The sequence below is a fragment of the Chelmon rostratus genome, chromosome 2 (genome assembly GCF_017976325.1).
Source record: "Chelmon rostratus isolate fCheRos1 chromosome 2, fCheRos1.pri, whole genome shotgun sequence".
In the NCBI taxonomy this organism is placed as follows: Eukaryota; Metazoa; Chordata; class Actinopteri; order Chaetodontiformes; family Chaetodontidae; genus Chelmon; species Chelmon rostratus.
In genome coordinates, this window is record NC_055659.1 from 9,183,646 (window position 1) to 9,204,236 (window position 20,591).

The 20,591-nt window shown below is 41.8% G+C and overlaps 1 protein-coding gene across 1 annotated transcript; it reads left to right on the forward strand.

Moving 5' to 3' along the window:
• The first annotated feature begins 832 nt into the window (after positions 1-832).
• Positions 833-17,009, forward strand: ppm1j (protein phosphatase, Mg2+/Mn2+ dependent, 1J). Its single transcript, XM_041951633.1, has 10 exons — positions 833-1,326; positions 7,676-7,790; positions 9,920-10,249; positions 11,720-11,832; positions 12,058-12,142; positions 12,435-12,553; positions 13,348-13,411; positions 13,766-13,873; positions 14,684-14,835; positions 15,640-17,009. Exons 1-10 carry the CDS (start codon positions 1,067-1,069, stop codon positions 15,785-15,787), a joined length of 1,494 nt encoding a protein of 497 aa, XP_041807567.1. The 5' UTR covers positions 833-1,066; the 3' UTR covers positions 15,788-17,009.
• The last annotated feature ends 3,582 nt before the right edge of the window (positions 17,010-20,591 follow it).

Consider the following 20,591-nt stretch of genomic DNA (forward strand, 5'->3'; position numbering starts at 1 on the left):
TATTACATGACATTAAAAGGGCCTTCATAGGTTTTTGTGTGCAAAATCCACAAGCGTGGATGCAACTGCAGCTTCCTACACTCAGTGGCCACTTCCCAAAGTTTATCACCATCCAAGTGCAACACCACCACTAACCACAACCTCGGTGATAAACATGCAGCTGAATTAACACCTCTGTGACAGTGTCAACAAAACCAAACAATACAACCTTCCTTAATGCAGACTTTGTGGCAGATACGTTGCAGTGCATCACATTAAAGTGCACAAGCGTACCTGATAGAGTTTACACATGGAGTAATAAAATGTACAATGAAACGCCAAAACTCGAGTGCCTCAAAACTGCAATTGAGTAAATGTAAATGCACTCTGCTCCTTTAAAAATGTAGAGATGATGGTTTATTAGAAACTCATTACCTTTAATTAATAACTCAACAGACATTTTTCACAACCTGGCAACCCGCAACTAATTAATGCATCTCACATGATTTATAAAGCTTCTCATGTTCACAACATATAAAAATGCTTTAAAGATTTTCTCACACATATCTAAAGCCCTAATGTGTTATAGTGTGTAATTATTGCCTATGGAGTGTCCTTAATTTTAGGCTCAATTAATGCTCATGAATCCATCTGTCTTGGTGTCTCATCTTATTTCTTACAGTCTGACTTTCACATTAAGGTCTGTCTGTGCTCTTGGCTAAATCAGCCTGTAAATGTGTCCTGCAGCTGTTGAGATTTTGCGCTACTTTTACTCCTTTTTTGGATGTGTGCGGTATTTCCAGCGCTGGCTGCTCGTCCCCGTGAAGCCCTGCCTTCTGAGAGGAGATGCAGCCATCTGCCGGATTACAGCCTACGCGCAGACACCGAGGGTTTCATTCTGTTTGAACGAGGAAAACATCGTGTCCGCCTGTCTGAAAGCTGTCACATGGGGCCGAGGAGGAGAAAAAAAAGCTCGCTTCCTGAAATGATCCTCGTCACCGGCGCTGTGTTTTGGTTTTTCTGTTTTTTCCCCCCCTCCAGCGTAACATCGCATCGCGTTTAATTTTTCCGTCCGGATCTTTCGGCGATGATCAGCAAAGTTAAAAACGCAATGTCCACACTGGTGGGAGGGATGATGCCGCACGGACACCACCACCACCACAACCATCACTCAGGTGGAGGCCAGACCTGCGGACCGGACAGCCTGCCGCCGCGCTTCCCTTATGGCCGGCCGGATTTCTTGGACCTCACCCCGGAGCTCCTGCAGTACTCCACCGAGCACGCATCACGGCCGGTGCTCACGTTAAAGAGAGACAGCAGGCTTCCCTGGCGGACGGGATACGCAGAGTGAGTGGGTCAATGCAGTCGTTCACAAAATGTCCAAAAAAAAAAAAAAAAAAAAAAAAGCATCCGCATCACCAAATATTGTGATTTTACGAGCCTATTTTGCTGATGAGTTTCGGGCCTGTGTTGCAGCAGCACCGAGTGCACTGCAGCAGCCAAATGATGGCCAACACGGCCTTTTGCTGTTCTGCACTTTCCACCACGGTCTTCCTCCCCTGAAGCTGCTGTGCATGATTATTTGGACCAGTGTGTCTGAGCCTAGCAATTAGACAAAACGCAAAAACCCGTAGCGACACAGACGCATCTGAGTTCAGTGAGACTTGACTAAAACGCTCCTCCTCAAGTCAATTTAAAGAGTTGTGTTACAATTTGCAGGACAAACAAAAGTGAAAGGAGGATATGTCTGCATCCTATAACCTCTGTGACTGCTCACTTTCCATTATCTCTCTGTATGTGGCTGCATACTTGGCTGCTTTGCATCTGTCTCTCACACTTATGTTTTTCCTTTCATAAAAAGGTTGCGTGGCTGCATGAAGTTGTCACTGATGACCATTCATGTGGGGTTTTTTTGTGAGCATAGGTGCAGAGCTCCTCATGTCCTTGGTTTTACTGCAGGGGGGGGGGTTATACTCCAATACACCTGCAGTCCTCTCGCAGGCAGAAATAAAGCAGCATCATTTCATTCACACCATTGGTCAGGATTTGCTGTTCTGGCGATTCCCGCTGAGGAAAAACACTTTCAGACATTCCTCTCTCGCAGAGGGAGGCGGGGCGGGGAGTTATGAAGGACTGAATACCTCAAGTCCTACGGTACAGTATGTGGGCTTTACCACTGCTGCCTGTAGTCAAGGACCCAGGGTGGAAGAATAAAAAGCTGACTCACGCAGAGAGTCTCAAGGGGACGAGGTTTGTGACGACAATCGTCTCAGAAGACTGAATGAGAGGGGTCAAACGAGGACGCTTTAATGTCAAAGGGGAGGTCAGTGTGTGGGATGTGCGCCATCACCAGGAATCAGGAATCATTTATTGTCATCACACAAGTTTCCAAGTGCAACGAAATTCTGTAAACCACTGCTGTCATCTGCACTATGCTGCACATTTCTTTGACATTTCGGCCGATCTGTTCACCCATCAGCTGTCGGTGCTCATTTAATACAGAGAGCGTAAATACCCGAAAAATCCAACCCCGTCAGTGTTAAATTATCACACTGTGAGCAGACGAAACTCTCCAGCTGACACAAATCCACCCCTGGAAACATCTGGGGATAAGGATTCTGTCCACTCTCTAACAAGCAGCATTAACGCCACATTGTTGCTGTAATCAGGATATAAAAGTTGGACACTCGGGTGAATGTACGGCCTTGTTTGCCTGGGATTGGCTGAGGTGATTTATTCACTCACACCCGGCTGATGTCTGGCTGTGGTAGAACTATTCAGAGCTGTCAGAAGGTGTGAAATGAACTGTGATGTGTGTGGACTGATGGAAACACGGATGATTCAGGTGTTCAGCATCGCTTAAGATGAGTCTTCACAGAATGGCATTTATCTGTTGGTTATCTGTCTTTCACCTGCGCCCCTTTTGTCTGGTGCTGCGTACGCCCCTTCTCCTGTAACAAGTAGGAACTGTGATGGCCAAAACAGCCCACAGAAGGTGGATGCTGTCCAGTTGGAGGCTGCCCTGCTGGCTTTCATTCACACTCCTCTCCACTTTGATTGCACTTAATTAGTGTCTGTCTGTCATTCTGGCAGCAACGAGGATTCGTGGTCCTTGTTGCCGGGTTAGTTTGCATCACCCTGATCCAGCAGTCTTTGGTATGTTTTCACTCTTTCTTTTGTACAAGATTATGGTACTAAAAGGAAACTGTGACCCTGAAACGCAGGTTTAGGATGCTCAGGATAATAAGTCTAATTGATGCTGTAACGCTGCTGTACAACATTGTGTCAGCATAAACATGAGAGTGCACTCATGGTAAGACACTCAATGGTGCTTTTGTCAAATGGCTATTTAATACAGTTTAATATGGAGGCGCAAGCACTGAGATCATCAGAGAGAGTGAGAGGAAGCTGTGTTAGATCCATTTTGGAAATGTTTTTATGGATATATTCTCATGATTTAAGCAAAGACGAGCATGGGGACAAATTAAAAAAACTCATGCTATAATCTATAACATATATGATTGACTACTGTCCGTGATATAATAACTCTTATTAACAACAATAATATAGAGAATGGAAAAATGCAATACATGATCTGCTGTTTAAGTGATGTAGTAAAAATTGATCTTTTCAGATTTGGAACAGTTCCTGATGCACTTTACATTAAATGAGCAGTCACTCTTCAATTAAAGCAGCTACAACCAATATTTTTATGATAGCAGTGAATCAGATGTCAGTGTGAACACAGTGTGTAATATGAGAGGCGTCGCCTGTGGAGAAGCTGCCACTCCCCTCTGCTTTACAGAGCTGATAGTGAGCTTCAGCTCATTGTTCAGCTGTCCGGCCCTCAGCTTTGCTGTTTTGCTCTCGTAGCAACGTATTCGGCAGCAGCAGGCAACTGTTGTTAGTTAAAGAGCTCTAAAATGCAACTGTACACTATCTACTCAGCACCAAACAGCAGACAGACACACTAAGAGCAGCCGAAAAGCCAGATACGTCCCTCAGGTGTTGCTGGAGACCAAAAACAGAGCTCAAAGAGAGTGAAATTTGGACTTGCATTCATCAGGTGGCCGGAAACACGACTCCAAATGAATGATAATGTTGCTCCATAACTGCCTGGCGCTAACAAGTTATCAAATTAAAAGATATTAAGATTTGTTATGTTCACGACTTGTTTCCTCAGCCTCCAAGTGATGAAACACGGCCGGATTAAGTACATTTTGATCTAGCAAAATAACACTTTGTTGCTTTGTATGGTTTTAGGTTTTTAAAGGACATGCTGGAAGTGAGAAGTACAGACAATCAGATGAACTCAAGCATTTTTAGGCTTTGAGGAAGTTGAGCTGTAGATAGCTGCGATGTTGAACACTCACTGTGTGTTACCGTGCAGCTCAGTGAAATGAAGATAATTATTCACCTGCTTTTTGCTCACATCATCCAGTCCTGACATTACTCCGTGTCCAGATCCTAAATTGATGGTTAGACACAGTCTACAAGTTGCAGCATGTTTGTAATCACGGTACCTGCATTGTGTTTTAAGCGAGTTACTGCAGTGCCTGTTATTATTGCACTGGGGATTTGTTTCTGTCAGGTCTCGCCCGTCTGCTTTCATTTCAACATCGTTTCTTGCGAACACGACGAGCAACTTCCTCTCCCTGAAAAGGAATTCAGAATATGACTCAACTAATTGTTAAATGTCCCACAAGCTGCATGTGAAGATTGTTCAAGGCCTGCAGCCTTGTCGAGCTGCCCACCTCCACCTGATGCAGCATCGTTTAGCAGCAACCAGGGATTTTCTTCACTCTTTTACTCTCATATGTGTCTGGGATGTGAGCAGAGGGATAAGATGCTCGCCCACAGGCCAGACACTGGTACACTGTTTTTATATGAAAACATTATATTGACCTCTAGTAATGCAAATATAACAAGCAAAGACACATCATTTTTTAGAAAAGGTTCCACTCAAAATCCAAGAGGATGATTTCAGAGGTGTCTTCATTCACTGGATTACACGCACCACTGATCCGCGTCTGATTGAACCACGAAGGCCCACGTCACTAAACCAGCCTTTCCTGAGTTGCGGTGACTCACAAGACGCAGGGAACTGCAACATTTTTCAACCACAGCTTGCAGTTTTTCTGCAAAATTTGGAATGACACTGACGTTTTTGTCAAATCTATGACGTTTAAGGGCCAATTGTGGCCAGACGCCACAATTAGAGAACTCACTGAAACTCTCAGCTTCCTCTTTTAAACTTTACTTGCATAATATTCTGTACAGTACGAGAGCTCCAACTCAGAAATCTTGTCTTAGCAAACAAGACCGGTGCGGTTTACAGTCACAAGCTGTGGAAACATATGACCGAAACTCAGATATGTGAGTTAGGTCACATTATAGGAAGGCTTAAGCTCCTGGTTTAGAATCACATCCTCCCACACAGCTGACATTAAGTTCAATTATAGCTCATTGAGCGCATGTGACTGCTTTCAAAACAGAGAATAATTGCTGATTCTTTAGCGTCAAAGTGGTGAGACTGCAAAACTGTAGGAAGAAGACCAAATGTTCAAGAGTCTTATGGTTTCCAGTCACTGTTTGGCTTCAAAATATATCAAAACTTTCTCATTTTTAAGGTATTTTAACAGCAGAAGCTTATGTTCCACTGGCCTGTTTCGTTCAACGTGATTGACTTTATTATCATGAAATATGTTTATTTAAAAGGCCACAATGTGAAAGAGTGATATTACAAGACAAAACATCATAACACGTATCACGGTGACCACTGCTGTGGAGGCCTTCAATGGCTGATGGAGTAGATCCATCCAATAACAGCAAATAAATAACATATTCTGTATTTGGTGTCAAATTTCGGCCTTGGCAGAAAGTTTAGACTATCAGGCGACTTCAAATTCTTCTCTGTCATTAGTCCTAACGCAGGGAGTGCAGCGCAGGACACTGGCTTTCACTGCTTTCAACTGATTAGAAAGTGAAAGGCTTTTTATAATCCAGATTTGGCCAGCAGTTGCATTTTGTGCCTCATATTTGCTTATCTCCGATATCAAAGCAGCCATTTCCTGTAATGATAGTAATCATCTGAACTATTTGCAAAATGAGAAGTCAAAGTTGTTATTTCGATGAGATATTTTCTCCGGATTATTCTCGTCTCCTTTGTTTGACCGGACGCTTTTCCCTCTTTCCCTCGCTGCCATTCTCCCTTTCATTTCTGGCCTATTACTCTTCTACCTCTGATGATCCCGTTAGTAACTGATAAATTGCTAATCCCTCCTGCAGAAGTTTCAGTGGGAATCTTGATGACAAAAGCTTGAATTAATGGCATTGCGCAATAGGTATTATGCTGTATTATCCAGCTAATGTGGCATTTATCTATAATTGAAACTGAAAATGTTACATAATGTGCCAGCATGAGGTGCAAACTGCAGCTTTCCAAGTTAGCCTCATGTGGCTCTTAAAGGACTATATGAGTGGATGTTTGTTTGTCGCAGCCCGTTTACTACAGATTACATATCTTTTCCTCCACAGCTAATCATTTTTTGTATGCATTTTTCCGACAGTTTCAGGCAGCTATTTTCATCTTAAAAGCTCTAAAAATCCACTATAACACTGCCTGCTGAGAGCCAAGCAGCAGACAGGCACAGAGACAAGCTGGAGAACATAGTGGAGCATTTAGCAGCCAATAAGCCAAATATTTCTCCTCAGGAGTTGGTGGAGACCAGGAAGAGCAAAAAGAGAGTGAGCCTTGGACTTACATTAATCAGGTGGCCAAAAACACAACTCCAAGTTCTCCATATGAAGACATGTCAATGTTAAGATGTCAGTAACACCTGCCTAGAGCGCCATCTTTCAGAGGTCTGTAGACTCTAACATTGTACCAGCAATATGCCTGTCCCCAAAAAAGCTGCCCTAAATGATGATGCCCTGTGGTGATGAAATGTATGGAAAGCACTATTGAATTTGAGGTGAGAAGCAGTTTACAAGTTGCAGCATGTTTTATACTGCAGCACCTTTTATGATTGCACTGGGGATTTGTTTTTGTCACGTCTTGCCTGTCAGTTTGCGTTTTAGCATTGCACCATTTTTCTTGCGAGCACGGGTAACTTCCTTTCCCCGAAAAGGAATTCAGAAAATGACTAAACGAATTCTTAAATGTACCACAAGCCACAGATGAAGACTTTGTAGCAGGCCTGCAGCGTTTGTCAGGATGCCCACCTCCACATGATGTAGCATCGTTTAGCAGCAACCAGAGAGTCATGGTTTTCACACGTTTGTCAGTTTGTAAAAATCCTCTTTTACTCTCAAATGTGTGTGTTACTGTTCTTCATAAATGCATCTATTTAGCTCAGTTTCCCGCCTCTTCACCACTCTTTCCACCACTGTTCTGCACTGGTACCTCCACTGAGCACCACTGCAGCACACACCGATGCTGCTGGAGTATGAAACAGTGCATTACTCTGAAGCCATTATCCTCCGCAGGCATCAGCACATAATAAAAACACTTAATCCCTCCTGCAAGTTCCCTCTGGGACATGACTGCATCCTGCCCCACTTTCTTCCTTAGTGCTGGACTCTCTCCATCTTTCTGGCTGCTATTATGTTTTCGTGTGGTTAGAGGAGTGAGAGCAAACACTATAAATCATCTGACTGCGTTCTCACCTTTCTTCCTTGCCCCTTTCTCCATCAGGGTGATCAATGCGGGAAAGAGCATGCTGAACGAAGACCAGGCCTCTTGTGAGAAGCTGTTTGTGAAGAAGCCGAGCGGCAAACACCGCAACTCCACTCTGGTGGAGGACAATGGGGTGAGCGAAGGGGCTAGCTCCCAAACATCAGAGCACGAGTCAGTGGATGAGGCCTGAAATGTCTGGTCAACGGCTGGAAGCTCCAATAGACCATTAGATTTAATGCTTTTAAATCTGACATCAGTGAACTCCTGCAGTCCTGAAGGTGTTTAAAGTGGATGTCCCTGAAGGGAAAACTCTTGTTATGTAGCTTAAAACACAATACAGTCTGAGCTGTAGTGCACTGAAGCATTAATTGCATCTGTCCATGAATTGTAGCTATCTGATACAGGATAGTGGTGGTGTCCTGTTTAGCATTGATGGCTGTTACTCGCAGTTCCCCTCCAGTCCTTATGGGACTTATTATGTTTCACTATGTTTACTATCATTCAGATGCCTCTGATATATCCATCACTGTTGTAAATCATTACAAAGCAAAGCATCAGAAAGACGTCCCAGTGGTTAAAGCATATACACGATCAGCATGCATAATGTTTGTGGCTTCTGCTTTGTCATACAATGGACTTAACAGCAACGTCCAGAAAAGGACCCAAAAAGAGGAAAGAAATCTACTGCTTTCATTGGCTTTTTGTCTTAGCTTGTCTCTGTAAAGTTTTTAAGTACCATACATGGTTGAGCATTAGTTTTTTCTCCCTTCCCCTTTTTGCACCTTAACTGTTTTAGTTGACTCTCGCAACTCTCAGTTGAAGCAGCAGCTGTCTACAGTAATCCACTGTAAGATACAAACCCAGCACTACAAGGCAAATAGAGACAGTTAGCGACTTGCTGGCGAACATAGTGGAGCGTTAGGCAGCTATAGGACCAGGTAATTCAATCAGGGGTTGGTTGAGACCAAAAATTAAGCTAAAAGAGAGTGAATAAAGGTGACTGCTAATGTTTCTATGTATCTGCAGATTGTGTAAATAGGCAACTGATTGCAAACCTGTCAGTCATAACTGAAAAGGTGATCATATGTCGGTTTGTCTGCTAAAAATCAGTTATTGCAGGTTTGAAGTTCCAGAACTGGCTGAGCATTGAGGGTTTTTTTTACTCTCTACGATCAAGATTGTGCAGTAATTCTGTCACAGACATTCATTTCCTTAAATTTATTTTTAAAATGCTCACACATACTGCAGGATTGCCCCGTTGAACTGCTGTTTCATAAGAACTGTGACTGGGTCTGTACAGCCAAATGCCAGGACTTGTTCCTCAGTGACTGCAGTCCTGTAATCTTTCTGAACACGTACACTCTTCAGGTCAATATATCTGTTTTAGTCCGACTAGACCTGAACCTGTTGCCACCACTTTTGGAGACATTACATGGACTTACATTCACTTCCTGGTGACTTACCGCAATCATAACCTTAACCACTCCTTGCCTGACACTTATCCTAACCTTAAATCAAGTCTTCACCCCAAAATTTTGTGATTTCCATTAGTGTGACTGTGTAAACACATTTATGTCCCCACAATGCAAGTAATACACATCCACACACACACACACACACACACACGTCCTTCGTGTGGTGTAAATGAATTACATCATCCCACGTTGCACCCCTCCCCCTCTGGAGTCTAGCATCAGAGAGGTAAGCCTGTTCATCTGTTAGTTAGTCAGTGGGGCCAACTCTGCTTGTAAACATGTCCGCGAACACAAAGGCAGCAACGCCTTTCCGTGACCCATTACATCATGGTAGATCAGCAAAAGCCCTGGGATGAGGATATTCTCCCTCATGTAGATCCTGTTGCAAATATCACAGAACACTCGGTTTTCACTGTCGGTTCATTGGACTTCATTTTCAGGATTTTTTGCGCACTGTTGTTCTGTAGCATTTTGAGCCCTATCAATCGTGAAAACTAAAGCTCACAATAAGATTTTTATCTCTTGCCAACTTTCCCATAATATTATGCAATCTAGATTTACTGAAGCTGTGGGTCAGTGAGACCTGGAATGAAAGAAACATATTGCTTAGTATTACAGATGTCACCAGCTGCAGCCCAGAGCCTGTAAACCCTCCCAAATCTGTGCCTTCTGCTCAGAGCTGTAATCTCATGGAAGATTTTTTAAAATCATAACCATAGCAGCTATTGCTTTTCTTTCTTTATTTAAATGTTTATGATTTATATTAATTATAATTATATTTTCTTAGGATGGCACAGGAATCCCTCTCCACTTCTGGGGCGTGTTTGATGGACATGCAGGTTCCGGAGCCGCCATCATGGCCTCCAAGCTTCTTCACCGCCTCATCAGAGACCGTTTAGGAGAAATCTGCCACCTGCTGGAGAACCCCAACAGTGTTCCTCCCATCTGCCTGGCCAAGAACGGCAGCCCGTACCAGGCGGAGACAAAGAAGGGAGCCGCGCAGGAACCAGAAGACCCAGATGCTATCAGCGACTCCGCGGTGCGCTTTCACATGGAGAAGGTTGTCAGCTTGGAGAGCCTGGTGATGGGAGTCATAGAGACCGCCTTCACACAGATGGTGAGCAGATGAGAGGCTATGTGAGAAAACAAGAGGACGGTCATCTGCATTCTTCAAGCTGCACAAGGCAGTTTTGCTCATTTTGTGTCTTCAAACAGCAACATTACGGAAGATTTTAACTATCACTTTAGAATCATAATCTTTGCACAAAAGGACACCAACAGATCTTATTTTAGTGAATCTAGTTTTCTCTCACAGCTTTTTTAGTCATGCCAGTGGTGGCAAAGTCAGTGAGTCTGTCTGTTGATCGGTCAGTTGGTCTACCAGTTTAGTCCAAATTGAAATGTCTTAACAGTTATTGGATGGATTGTCATGGAATTTGGTGCAGACATTCATGCTGCCAGAAGATGAATCCTAATAACTTTCGTGAATCCCTGACTTTACCTCTAGTGTCACCAGCAGGTCAAACGTTTAACTCATCCAGTCAAATATCTCAAAAATCCACTGGACAGACACTCGTAGTTCCAGATACTGCATCCCGGAAGTGCAAGAAGTACTGAGATCTTGTGCGTTAAAGTAGCAATACCACAAAAAGTAATGCTTTTAAATCTTTACTTTTGTAAAAGTACAAAAGTATATGCATTAAATATATCAAAAGTACCAAAAGCAAAAGAGCTCATTATGCAGAATGGTATTTTTCAGAATAATGTATATTATGTTAATGTATTAGAATTATTGATGCACTTTAATGTTACAGGTGGTTTAACTACTTTTATAGTTTATCTGCCAGGTACTTTGTGAATTTCCCCCTCTGGGATCAATCAAGTTTTATCTTAATTTATATTATTACATCAGAATTGATTTGTTGATTATATTTTGTATTAGTAAACTAAATCTGCAAAGTAACTAGTAACTATAATTGTCAAATAAACTCACTCCCTGGTTTCCTGTCTGATGCTACTATCCAAAGAAAGTGAAAAATGTCACTTTGTCCAATCCTGGTTTAAATCTAAATGCATGCAAAACCTTCCCATCAGCCTCAGCTATACCTTGTGCTTACTGCTAGTTAGAAGATGTTAGCATATTAACAAGCTAAACTAAGAGAGCGGAAACAGTAAAAAATAAAATGTACATGCATAACATCAGCATGGTAGCATTGTCGTTGTAAGCATATCAGCATTTTGCTCGGGTGCAGCCTCTCAGAGCCACCGTAAACTGTTGTGTTTTGAATCTGGACCTCTTCCTGTTTGTGGACGAGTTGCAGAGCTGAATCTGCTCGGCATGGTGCAGTCAGTGTGCTCAAAGAGATACTCCTCTCTGATGTAACCACTGTCTGGTTTAGATGATACTGACAATAACCCACAGCCGAGGTAATGCATTCTTCAAAGCCTCCTTGTTTTTTATTTTGAGCGTGAATATGTATGAAGACAATAATGAGCCGATCCGGGTGGCGAGAGACGACGTGCGCTCTTAAACCACTGAGGTCTGTGGCATTTTGTTCTTACTTTGATATTGCTCTTTTTATTCCAGGATGACCTGATTGAAAAGGAAAAAACGTCGTATGCCATCTCTGGTGGGTGTTGTGCCTTAGCTGCCATACATTTGATGGGGAAACTCTACGTAGCCAATGCTGGAGATAGCAGGTGAGAGGAGTGAAACGATGTTCTCCTGCAGATCACAAGATCAATGAAATGACTATGAGATTCCCTCTAGCTCTCTGATCTACAGTCTATGCACCTTTATATGCATGGGGAATCCTCTCAGATATAGTAGCTTCTTGCGCCCTCTGGGGTTCACTTTGCACACTGCAGCATCATATTCTGTAGGTTCTTTCTGCGTGACTCTCCCCTCCCTCTTTCTCTCTGCAGGGCGATCATCATCCGAAATAATGAAGTTGTTCCCATGACTAATGAATTCACACCTGAGTCAGAGAGGCAGCGGCTGCAGTATCTGGTATTCTTCTATCTTCTACGCTACACACGGAAAATAGTGTTTTCACCAACAGAGGCGGTCACCTGTTGTAGTAGCTGGTTGTGGTTCTGAGTCACAGAGTGGGTGGATGATGATGCCTGCTGCTAAAACAGGGAGCTGTTTTGTGCCTCCGGTGTACTGCAGGCCTTCTGTGCCGTCTCATAGCTTTTGTTGCTTTAGAAAAACCTTTGAGTCCTGACAGACATTCAGGCTTAATTACAGCTTTTCATTCTGCAGTTCGATGCCACCTGCTCCATTTTGTGTGTCACTCCAGGGCTTCCTGAGGCCAGAGCTGCTGGGTAACGAGTTCACTCACATTGAGTTCCCTCGTAGGATCCAGCACAGCGAGCTGGGCAAAAAGATGCTCTACAGAGACCACACCATGACTGGCTGGTAAACCTGGAGGTCCTTTTTAATCACATTTCTGACAGTGAATCACTTTTCATGAACACTTCACTCTGCACTGGCCGTCATATGATTGTTCCTAACAGTTTGGAGTGTTTCGGAGAAATGAGTAAGAATTTCCAAAGGGCAGCAGCTAACGATTATTTTAATTATCCGTTCATCTGTCACTTATTTTCTTGATGAATTCTTCTTGATGAAAAGTCAAAAAATAAGTGAAGATTCTCATTCATCCAGTTACTGTGAAGTGCTTTACAAAGGCAGCTGGACTTGCTCGAGGTTCTGTAAGACATTTCGCCTCTCATCCAAGAGACTTCTGCAGCTCTAACTGTCATGGTGTAGATCGGTGTTACCCACACACCATGACATCATGTGACCCTAACATGATGGCTGGGTGGGTCAGTGCCCCCCTTTCACACCATGACTCACCCATTAACACCCCTTCACACCTGGACCTTAACGACTCTCCTGATACCTGGGTGGGTCAACAATCCCGCGAGAGGATCAATGCCTGGGACTCCCCACCCGTCAGGCAGACCTGCAGAAGCCTCTTGGATGAGCGGTGAAACATCTTGAACCTCAAGCAAGTCCAGCTGCCTTCATAAGGCATTTTTAGTAAATGCTAAAAAGTTCAAAGCAGCAAATATGAACATTTGAGAGGCCAAAAGCAGCGAATTGTGGACAATTTTTGCTCTAAAAATGAATTCACTAGTTCTGAAAATTGTTGCTGAATAATTTTAACAGTCAGTAACGTGTTCTGAGATCTGTCTGTCGTTGTGTTGCAGGGCTTATAAAACTATCGTTGAGGATGATCTGAAATTCCCCCTGATATATGGAGAGGGTAAAAAGGTAAGAAACAGGAAAAAAAACAATGTTTTTTACATTTCTACACAGCCTTTTGTCGAGATTTCTAAATATGAAGGTGCTGACAGTTTCTACTTAGCATTGATATAATCGTACTATGTACATGAAATAATCTCGTTGCTCACAGACTCACAGGTCACGTCTCTGAGTCTGTCTGTGCAGATTAATCCAGTTATGAAGCATTTTTACATCCGCCTGCGTAGAAATGAGACTCAGCATTTTCATTATAGTCTGAGAGACCATGGTCTTCTAATAATCCCTCATAAGTGGATTTTCCTAGAACCGGATCACATCCTGAAACAGTAACCTACATTATTGTGTGTGTGTGTGTGTGTTCAGGCACGTGTCATGGCGACAATCGGAGTGACCCGTGGGCTGGGAGATCACGACCTGAAGGTGTACAACTCCAACATTTACATCAAGCCCTTCCTCTCGTGCGTCCCTGAGGTGAGTGTGAGGAGTGGGGAGCAGCGGCGGGCGTCAGCGCTGCCTGAGGAGTCGCCTCAGCATCGGCGATTTAGCCACCTTGAAGCTTTTAGGATACATTTACTCAGATATTTCTTACCGTACAGTTTATGTCCATATTGCCAAGTAAAGACAGGCGTTCGGTTTCCTGATTCTTTGATTACTCCTTGGGGAAAGCTTTTTTTTCCCATGTCCATCTGTTGTTTAAGTCCACCCAGTTTTTTCGTGATAACATTTTTGCAGTAAGATTTTAGGGATCTTCTTGATGACTTCTTCTTCTGTTATTAATCCAGACTTAGAGGCTTGTGTTGCCTTCATAATTTCATTTATCCTCATGCGCAACATGAATTATTTTATTTCCTCCACATAATAATCCCCAAATATCTAAATAAATGTTTGTTTCAACATCAAATACCTTCTTCAGTTTATTAAATATCTGTAATTCTCTGTGTTCTCTGCTGTTAGACGCACATTTAGACCTCAGAGTTAAAAATACTCCCTGCCTCACGTGTTCGATTTTGTTTCTCACTTCCTGTTCAAGCACTTCTCAGATCAGCATTACAGGAATAATATCAGGCCTCTATTTGTTAAACTTGGACATATTACGCTTGCTGTAAGTCACGTTAAACAGGTGGTTCGTCCGTTAAAGGGGGTTATGCTTCTTGCATGTCAGCATACATAACAGAACGCACAAGCTCAACATGTTGACTGCCTTCTTTGTGCAAAACGGTTTTACAAATCGTGACGGCATGATTGATTGAGTGTGATCAATAATATGTCTTCCTGCCACAGGTGAAGGTGTATAACGTGGATGAACACAAACACGGCCCGGACGACGTCTTGGTCATGGGAACAGATGGATTGTGGGACGTGACGACGGACAAGGAAGTTGCAGATGCCGTGTCAGCCTACTTATCCTGCTGTGACCCCTCTGATCCCATGAGGTCTGCTCTCTGACAAACAGTCCTTTACATTAGGAGGCTATATGTTCTGCCATGTGAACGTGTTCAGGAAAACTACATGAAAACTGCAGTTTGACAAAATCCACTGCAATGTAACATCAGCTCTGTTGTACTCAGTATGTCCACTAAGGGGTGACACATTCTGCTCATAGTTGAGTATCAGGATGTCATAGCCTCGGCAGGGTAACAATTTACATCAACTGCACCCCCATTTTGTCATCTATAATAACACACATGTTCAAGTGTGTTAACATACAGTATTATAACTTTCCCTCTTTCCACCTAACGTTACATTATAGTGTGTTATAAACCATTGATTAAATGTGTATATACTGTATATTCTGAACAACAATAAAACTATAAACTGAATGTTGAGCTTTCAGTTTGGAGTCGGGAACTATTTAAACTTAAACATGTGTTATGAAGCCAGTCACAGCGTTTCCCATCACGACCCAAAACACTGAATCTCTTTTCAGAAGAAAAGCTTGTTTGTAAGTCAGGTGGAATTCATGCACACAAATGATTCAGTCATCCTCTGAAATTTAACATAACACGATATTAAATATGTTATTGGCTCAGAGAACGCACAAGATGGAAGCTAAAATCCACTGAATAATAATAAGAATAATAAAATAAAGTAAGAAATAGGATGCATGAATGCATACGTGTGTGTTTGCCACAGTAGTGTTTGCACTATTAAAGGCTGTAGATGTGTGTGTGTGTGTGCTGGTCTTAAACTGTAGTGTGTCTCACCAGTGTGATAACTGCCTTCCGTGTGTTACCCAGGTATACGCTGGCAGCCCAGGACCTGCTGATGAGGTCACGAGGAGTGCTTAAAGAGCGCGGCTGGCGGCTACCCAATGAAAAACTGGGCTCAGGCGATGACATCACTGTGTTTGTCATCCCATTGGCCGGGCACGAGTCAGAGACATGACGCGATGATTTTAGGGACCTTCCAAGCTCCCTAAACCCTGGACCGACGGTGGGGTGGGGGGAGGGTTCGGGAAAAGAAAACACCTTTGTCATAGAGAAGACTCGGGTCTGAGCAGCACCTTCATCAACCCACTAGACCGGACCCAGTCCCAGCCGCTTCCCTTCAACCCAGTCATGTAACAAAAGATTTTCAGTGACATTATAAGAGAAGTCACACTCGTTCTCCCAGACCTGCTGTTTGTGACTGTTGCCAGTGAGAATTAAACCCTTGTAGTATTTCTGTTTCCTGTTTATGTTCAAGGCTGAACCGCTACTCAATCCTTTGAATGGATTGATCATTTTCATGTCATGACCTAAATGTAACTCTGTTTTGTTAAAAAAAAAAAGCAGTCGTATATGTGAAGGAAAGTGCGGAAGAGAATGTGAGGAAACCAAAGAGGTGCGTTTATGGAAGAAGGATGAAAGTCTGTAAAAAAATAAATACATAAAAGATAAACAAAAAAATCATTAGATTCATGTCTGTACATTAAAGACGCATGTGGGAAGTAAAACCAGAGGAATGGGCCTTTTTCAGCAGAACCAGTCTTTGTTGCTGTACCTCCTTTCTTAATGATGAATGAATGACGACACCTTGTTGCACATGCTCCGTGGTAGCCTGTTGATTTGTGATATCTTTCTGTCGAATGTGCTCATGGATAGTTTTCTTTTCCTTTTTGACAATCCGATAACGAGAACGGAGGGTTCCACCTGCATCCAGTATAATGAAAATAATGAAGGAACGGGAACATTTGTTTGATTATACACGTGTTTTCATCGTTTTACCCTCAGAGGAGAAACTGATTTGTTCTCGGTAAATGTCTCGGTATACAGTAAGATGTGATACGCTTCACACATTATGCCTTATTAAGAGATGAAAGGGACTCAAGAGTTTTTTTCTTCAGATGCACTAAATTTGACCCTTGTAGAGGTGGCAGAGAACAGTGTTTGCCCTTAAATGTACCATATACCTCTTTTGTACCACTTTTGTTATGTCATGTCGTTGTTTAGATTATCCATATATATTTTTAAAGACCGCTTCGGTTGTAAGCAGTATCAGAAGTTTTATTTTTCTGTTTTTGTCCATTGCTGTTTGTTTGGAGAGATGGTTTGTCCTATGAGCTACCAAAATATGAGGTAGAGGTATAATGTGTTCCAGTTTAGAAATAAATCGGATTTTTTTCCCATTTGCTTTGAACTTATTTATTCGTATCCTCCTCAAAAGGAAATTAACCTTTGGTGTGACCGACAAATGAGTCCGAGGTCTGATAATTACACTGTTTAACCAAGATCAGCTGCTTAAGACCCACTTTTCCCTACTCTGACTCTCAAGGGCAGAATTTCTCTATGTTTTTATTGAATTTCAAGTTCTCCAAATATATATGAACTATTTTGATCAATAGAAAAATAATCTTCATCTCATGTTTAGTGTCATGGCCTTGATATGAATTATTGAACAATCAGTTGCTGTGTTTTGTTGTTTGGCTTTACTTCCTGGTTGTTTTGGGTCTCGTACACCCCATTTTTTACTTACTAAAAAAAATAGATCACAATTTTTTCTTTACAATTTTTTTCTTCTTCTTCACTTATTTAAACCTAATATGAATCAGTATAGACTATAGAAACTTAAATGACCCTAAAGAATCATTACTGCACCCAAACAAGAAAATATTTAATTTATTATTTAACTGTGTTTTTTTAGCTGTAAAAGTGGGGCTTGGCTCTCTAGAACATCAGGTTTAAAGGAATTTATATGCATTTATACTCGTTATGTAAACTAACTAAAGGGTGTGAAGAACTTCTTCAATACTGACATAAGACTGAGACAGGGACTTTCTGGAAAAAGGTATTACCAGCAAATTCTACCTTAAAAATAACTTTTTATAGTGTTATATTATTTCATATTACATTAGTGGATTATTTGTGATGTTACATTAACATACAAGCAGCAATTTATTGTAGGTGTCGAGGTGGAGCTCATTTTAACTGAGTTATGTACTGTTGGGGAATTTAAGGGCACTCACCGTCTGATTAAATTTGTGTGCTGTGATTGGTTGATTTCTCCCTCACTTGTTAGTTTTGTCTCCGTTACGCCATCACATCCTTAAAGGTGCTCTGTGGCGTTAACTTAACATTCTGTGTTACTCACCAAAACATATAATGTGTCTCCTTGAGGTCTCACAAAGGTGCTGAATGCATTTCCCTCCTCCACTTCCTTCCTAAAAAGTTAACTTGCTAGCATTTTTCTTTTTCCCTGCATCTGTTGGTGGATTGGTGTTTGTCCTGGCTCACTACCGCCGCCTGTAGGTCAGTGAAATAATGTCTCAAATCTCACATCTGATACTTCCTCAGGAGGGATCTCTGAGGAGCCACGAAGGAGACAAAAGAGCAGCCTTCAGTAAAGTATTTTACCGTTCAAAGTGGCTCCTTATTGAGTATCAGTTATTGATTGGATGCTGCAGCTGATCAGATTGACACAACAGATCACTGTATTACACACCAAAGTGAAGACAGATAACAGATTAAACTCAAGTGCATCACTCCAAAGTTTTCTGATTAGCCAACTAGTACCAAAACAAAAATTGTTAATCATAGGTCTGAACAAGAAAAAATCTTTTTATTTATGATTAAGATTTCTCTTTTCACAGTCTGTTATTTCTCTCATTAACTTTTATTATGAATACAGTTAAAGTCAGAGAGAGTCAGAGAGTCTTTTCATATCATTTATCTTCATTTATATTTTGTCACATGTGAGGCTGCAAACACATTCTGTCTGTAGAACTGGTTCCTGTGCCTCGGAGCAGGGCACAGCTCACAGTACAAATACAGAACGCAGGTTGTTCTGCATGTGCAGGTGTTTGTTCAGCTGCTGCCCTCATCAAACACTGACATGTCTGTCTCATTCCTCTAAAACCATATTTCCTCATTACCTCTCTCCTTGCACGCTTTCCTTGCATCCCTCCATGCATCCTTGGCAGTGGGGACTGAGACAAGCAAAAGACTGAAGTGAGGGAAACATGGATGCAATTTAAGACATTTAGGATGTACCAACAGTGACATCACTGGTGTCCTTGTGCATGCCCACTCATAAAAAAGCAGCTCTGTTGCACTACTAGAAGTCAAAAACTGTACAGGAAACCTATAAATATTCTTTCTTTGTGATTTGAATATTTGTATTATATATGTAATTGATGGCTTGATGGTCTCTGAGAAGAGAAAAATCAGTCAACCTCAATCTCAGCAAACATCTCCAGTAATGTATGCTGGTGTGCAGGGCCTTTAACCAATTATAATGCATCATATTTTATATAAACTGTGTTTTGCAAGGAAAATCTTTATTTGTGAACTAACTAAGAATTCTAGTTGAAAGTTTCCAAAAGTAGGCTGCAGAATCTCCCTCTGAGAGTTGTGTAGAAGCATAATTGTACATGAACTTCAAAATTGTACTTAACTACAGGACCCAAATATTTAGCTACTTACCACCAATGTTAATTATTCAGTTAATCAAGTTTTATTTTATTTTTCTTAATCATAATATTTGTTCTTGTTTCATGTTATAAAATAAGCATTTGTGTGTGTGAGTTTTCTTGTAAGACAAACTATGGTCACACCTGAGATGAACCACACAGGTCTGCACCCACCTGGCAGCCTGCAGGAAGTGACTGCTCAGATTTGAGGTGAATGGGGTCTTTTGTTTTTTTGTTTTTTTCAGGGGGCGACACTGGTGAGATCCACACCCATCCCTCCTGTTGCACGAGTCGTCTTGTACTACGGATGATGTCATCTTTGACCGGGGAGGGGAGGAGGGACCTGGGTGAATACAGCGGCTGCAGCAGCTCCGTCAAGTTAGTTAGAAGTAACCGTGACAACACCGGAAATGCAAGCAGTGTCCTTCAAAATTACAATGACGCTCAATGTCACTTGCGGGAGAAAAAAATGTTTGAAATCACAATAATGAACAATGATTATTTAGGATCAACCATCAATATGTCATATGTCATAGCAGGTGATTGTTCTTTGACAGCTGATTGAAAACACCTTTTGTGACATCAATAATTGGGTTGAGTCATTTCTGATTTAAATATTTATTTTTATATTGACACAGTTTGTACGTTTTCTATGTTTTCCAGACCTTTACTGAACTGATTTTAACAAAAAATACGAATCCTTTAAAAAAGGGAGATTGGTTTATATTCAAACAAATAATAGTGACACCAGAAAATATCACTATATTATGTCCCACACCAGTGTTACAGACAAGAACGTTTGTTCTGGTGCTACAAGGTTACTGCAGTGAATGAGGGGCTATTGCAGCAAACACAGTTCAGAAAATCTCATTAAGTTAGGAGAGGATAAAGGAGGCATGAAAACGTTTCACAGCTCACACAGTCCAGTTCATGCAGCACATTTATATAGCAGCTTTGTTATAGTTTGCACAGAGAACCAACCAGTTTTCCTGTACTCATCTATGAACTTTCCCTGGGTTTTCTCGGATTTTCACAAAACACAACTTTATTCTGGAAACAGGTACCATATAAGTACAACATGAAGTAAAATAATACAAGTTTTACAACAAGCGTTTGACACAGGGCCCCTCTGCAACACAAGGCCAAAAGATTATCTATCCTAATAATGGAGGCCTGAGCTGCTAATCCAGCCTTGCTCTGTACATTGCGTATTCTTTACACTTCATGCAGTGAACTTTTGCACCTTCTCTGGTCAATATTTGCACATTCCTGCACAAACTGTACAGCCCTTTCGTTTTAAAA